The sequence below is a fragment of the Gouania willdenowi genome, chromosome 15 (assembly GCF_900634775.1).
Source record: "Gouania willdenowi chromosome 15, fGouWil2.1, whole genome shotgun sequence".
Taxonomy (NCBI): Eukaryota; Metazoa; Chordata; class Actinopteri; order Blenniiformes; family Gobiesocidae; genus Gouania; species Gouania willdenowi.
Window position 1 is genome coordinate 831,548 of NC_041058.1, and position 5,244 is coordinate 836,791.

Here is a 5,244-nt window from a genome sequence, read left to right on the forward strand (position 1 = left end):
ATTTGTTTAAATTATTTTGCAGATTTTATACTTAAAATTTCTTGTTTAACTGAATTTTGCTTAAAAACTTTTTTTTTAATCTAAAACAAAAAGAGGAAAAAGTCAAAAATATTCACTTTTCTGTTTTTTCTCAGCCAGTGGTAAAACATTTTTTAAACCATTAGATCAATAGAAAAACACAAAACCCCAAGTTCTGAAAAAAAGAAAAAGGTTGAAATCTAAATATTAGATCTATAAAGTCGATAATAAATGAAAGCAAAAGTACTTTTTCTTTTTGGTTTCCTGACTGAAAGTTGGATTAATAATTCATATACACAATAACACATTTGGAAAGATACTTTAAATGTGCAGCAGAAAACGAGCAAATTTCCTTCAAATTAAGAGCACATCATCTTTCAGTGATTCCAACAAACAAACATTCAGAAATGTTGATCGTTGCATAAAATCAAATACCAACTAATAACCACGGCTCAGTGAACTGGTTTTAGGCTTCACTTGGTGTTAAAATGAGAAAAAAATACGTTTCCTTTTTGACCTCATGCTGACATGGCCCCGCCTCCTGTCTTAAAGGGCCACGCCCTCGTACAACGGCAGCATGAAAACAAAGCCAAAGCCCTGAATAATCAGTGAGGTCACTCACACGTGCTGTCCCTCAGTGTCATTTTCTGTCGTAAAGAATTTAAACTGGATTTTAAAAACCTTTGATATTTAAAACTATTTTAACACTTGGTGTTTTTAAATGTGATAACGCTCTTTTCTGTAACGTTAGGCTTTTATTTAAAGTCAGACTTTAGTTCTGACATTTGGAAACTTTTCTTCAAACTCAAAATGAGTCAGATGACTTTCCTGATAGTTTCTTAAAGTTAAACTTTAAATCTGAACATTTTCTAACTCATGTTCATACTGTATCTCTGTTCAGAGTTTTCATCTCTTCTGGGTTAGCAGCGTCCTCATTGGTCGGTTGGGGTTCAGGGTTTTCTTTACCACAGGGCAGGAAAGAAAAATACCGATTGAATAGTTCACGTTTGAAACGATAAAGTAACCCAATGACCACTAACGCTAGAAGTATTATCACACCGACCCCACCGACCACGCCCCCCACCACCGCCCCAGTGTTATCAGGCTCAGGTGCGGTCTTGGAGAACGGGTCTGGGTGGGGTTCACTGTCCTGCTGGCTCACGTCGTTCTTCACTCTGCATCTGTAGCTCTTAGCGTTAGCAGTAGCATCAGTGTTCAACTGGTTGATGATGAGTCGATCTTTGGGCCCCTCCTTCCATTGACCGTCGTCCAGGCTCCAGGAGTAGGTGACAGGTTCTGCTTGGTGTCTGTCTACTGAACAGGTGAGCATGCAGTCTTTGCTCTCAGCGCTACAGGACAGAGGTCTGACCAGGATCTCAGGACGATCCAGCACCTTCATTAGCTTAGCATCAAACTTCACACTTTGCTGCAAGTTGTTGATTTCCACCATGAACGTGCCTTCATCACTGCTCTTCATCCCCCTGAGACGCAGCTCACCTGAGCAGACCAAACAGGAAGTGATTCAGCATTTAGCACCAACACAGGAAGCTTTAGCTGTCCTTTATTTCTCCTTAAATGTGTGTATTTGTCTGTACGTGTGTGTGTGTGTGTCTGTCTGTACGTGTGTGTCTGTACTTCTGTGTATTTGTGGTATTTAAGTGTATTTTCCCATCATTTTATCTGTTGTTTAGTGTTTTCTGAGTTATTTTGTGTATTTTCTTGTCAAGTTTTTCTGTTATTTTTTGTCTGTGTTCTAAATGTCATACTACTCATACTAAGTTATTCTAGTGATAGTTTTTTTTAACTCATCTGTAAATAGGGCTCTTATTTAGAAGAAAACGGGAAGTGTAGTCAGTAGACCACTGAAGAGTCTCTGAAAAAGAATGAAATATGTCTACGTGAGTTTTATGGATCAAATGAGCACATGTTGATATTCTACTTGGTCATTTTCTCACTTCAAATGTTTTCAGAACTTTCAAAATAAAGGTGGAGAATCAACAGAGATATTTAGCCTCAGTGTGAACAAGGTTTTTAACGCTGGAGGTTCCAGATGCATCTTGGGAAACTTGGAAATATACTTCAGTGGGAACGCTGATCATCCTAATCATACTATAGTCTATACTAGACAGTGTATATACTGTAGTCTATACTAGACAGTGTATATACTATAGTCTATACTAGACAGTGTATATACTATAGTCTATACTAGACAGTGTATATACTATAGTCTATACTAGACAGTGTATATACTATAGTCTATACTAGACAGTGTATATACTATAGTCTATACTAGACAGTGTATATACTATAGTCTATACTAGACAGTGTATATACTATAGTCTATACTAGACAGTGTATATACTATAGTCTATACTAGACAGTGTATATACTATAGTCTATACTAGACAGTGTATATACTATAGTCTATACTAGACAGTGTATATTGAGAGTGAGGAGTCACGTGGTGAGTTGGGTTGTTTTGAGGGGGTCTGAGTCCATCAGCCATGATGGTGGTAGACGCCCCCAGAATTTCACGCATTCGCCAGAGCTTTACTTTTTGCGCATTTACGTAGAGGAATACGACAAAGAAAAAGAAGAAAAGCAATGCAAAAAGAGAAGGCGAAAAAAAAGGGACCTTACAGGGACAAACTGATACCAAGCACAAAAAAGAGGTATTTGGAGAAGCTAGTGGACATTCACAACATCGACCCGTACGAGCTACCTGCAGAAGAATGGCACAGAGACCTGGACCTTTTACCTCCGTGCACATACATGGACATCGTAAATTACCTAGTTTTTGGTGTAAGTTACTACACAATGCAGGAGTTCAAAAGCCACAAGTCTCTGGAAAGTTACAAGACTTTCTGCTGCGGCTGAGTCCAGGACTTGGTCATCTACAAGCCTCCAGCTGGTGAAAACAGTGTTGTACTGGCAAAGGTAAGTTTCTTCACATGTGTTTTAGTGTGTTGTAATTACATTGCATTTAGCAGACACTTCTTGACCAAAATGACAAAGTAATTAACTGCATGTTTCGTAAACACCACATTGCTATGAGATGTTCAATGTAGATAAACACACTCATCCACGGGGGTGTGCGATCCAAAGTAAGGTCCTTTCTTCTAATTGCAGCCAACCAAGCAATCCGACGTCTCCTCGTCAGGTCAGACACTTGCTCTCCTAGATACTGTGTCCATTTCGGTAACCTAAAAAACTGTATCCCGTTGTTCCTCCGTCTTCCATGGCTATCGTGGGAGGTATTGGATCAGTTCTTAACGCAGCAGTGACTTCAAGGCATGGTCAAACAGTGCGGAATAGCAAGTACCTCCACTACTACTACTGCGTTAAAAACACATGTAAACAATCTGTTTTGCCACGGGCCTTATGCCAACACGGGGAGGATCGGGGGGAGGGGCTCTAGGCCGTGACGACAACTCCTCATTCTCAATACTATAGTCTATACTAGACAGTGTATATACTGTAGTCTACAGTAGACAATAGGGATGTAACGATTAATCGTAAGGCAGTTAAAAATCGATTCATAGGTATCACGGTTGATATCGATTTTCTGAAAATTGAATCGCAGTAATTTTTTTAACCAGCAGAGGGCGCTATCCACAAGTGTAGGCGGCGGGCGGAGTCTGCTAATAGTTTCTTTCTGGCTGCCTTCTACTCTTAAATATGTTAATAAATGATTCACTAGACCTTTACCACCGAAAGAAAATCTGTAATATTACTTGAATATCTGTAAAAGTCACGTTTTTCTATTAGCTCTGTCTGCTAGCATAGCTTCTCTTCTTCACTGCAAGATATCTGCATGCCAACCGACCACTGGGTTACCAGCGCCCTCTGCTGGTCTAAACAAATATGACGTATATTTTTTTTTAAAAGTCCAATTGTTAAGGCACAAAATACATTTTCAGTTGCACTTTTAAAAAGAAAAAGAACTACTGTATTATGCAGTTTTGCATTGTTTATTATAGATTGTTTATTTCATTCAAAGTTTATTTTTAGTTAAATTGCATTGTTTTGAATAGTTTATCAAGGAATTCTTTTGACAATGAAAAATAAAAGGAAAATAATACCGTATTTTCTAAAAAAAAAGTGTCTACAGTCCCATTTTGTAAAATAAATCGTGAGAGAATCGTATCGGGAGTTGAGTGAATCATTACATCTCTAGTAGACAGTGTATATACTATAGTACAGGGGTCCGCAATCCTGGTCCTCTAGGGCCCCTATCCATGTTTCCATCTTCCAACACACCTGATGAAATGACCCGGATCATTATCAGGATTGTGCAGAGCTTGAGTTGCAGAGTTCATCATTTCATCAGATGTGTTGGAAGATGGAAACATCTAAAACATGCTGGATAAGGGCCCTAGAGGACCAGGATTGGCCACCCCTGGTGTATATACTATAGTATATACTACACAGTGTATATACTGTAGTCTATAGTAGACAGTATATACTACGGTATATAGTAGACATTCATACATACATTTGCTGACTCACCTGTATGTTTTATGAATATTAATATAACTTATCACTGCTCACCTGTAGTCAGGCTCAGTTTGGCTCTGTCCTTAAACCGGACGTAGTAATCCAGAGGTAACTTGTCCTTCACCCACTGAGCCACCTGATAAACACCGGTCGATGACTTAAACTGCCACTCCACGCTGCTAATGGGCTCTGAAACTGCCGCAGGCCGCAGCACCAGCTCTCCTCCGTCCTTAAAGTATGCGGGTTTATTTTGGCTCAGTGCGGACCTCAAGACGACCAGCAACAGAACCAGGAAGGACGAGAACCACTGCAAGGCCTCCATGACCGAGGACTGACGGTGAAGGAAAACTACCGATAACCGAAGGGAACCGCCCTTCCTTCTCTTCCTTCTACCGTCAACTTCTGCTTCTTCTTCTTCTGCGTGGAAATGGCGCGGAAGGGACGTGACTTCCGGTGAACGACTCCACTGCGCCGCCATCTTACGTGAGACTATTTTTATTTTAAATCAGGGTACAAATGCACACTAATACAATCTGACACTGTCTGGAGAAGTAAACAAAGAACAAACAATAAAGAAAAACATGTATATGCTAAATACAGACAAAAGCAAAGACATTTTGATTTCTTTATACATTTTGGTGACTTTTTTGGTTTGTTGTTTGATCAATTTAAGAGATTTGAAGTAGTTAGTGAACACAAAGGAGTAGTCTTTTTATTTATAAGTTCTAT

The 5,244-nt window shown here is 39.4% G+C and overlaps 1 protein-coding gene across 1 annotated transcript; it reads right to left on the minus strand.

Annotated features, from left to right (window-relative positions):
* Positions 1–535: 535 nt before the first annotated feature.
* On the minus strand, positions 536–4,999 carry LOC114476700 (uncharacterized). The gene is made up of 2 exons (XM_028468551.1): positions 4,570–4,999; positions 536–1,515 (listed from the first exon to the last, which is right to left on the minus strand). Exons 1-2 carry the CDS (start codon positions 4,991–4,993, stop codon positions 899–901), a joined length of 1,041 nt encoding a protein of 346 aa, XP_028324352.1. The 5' UTR covers positions 4,994–4,999; the 3' UTR covers positions 536–898.
* Between the last annotated feature and the right edge of the window lie 245 nt (positions 5,000–5,244).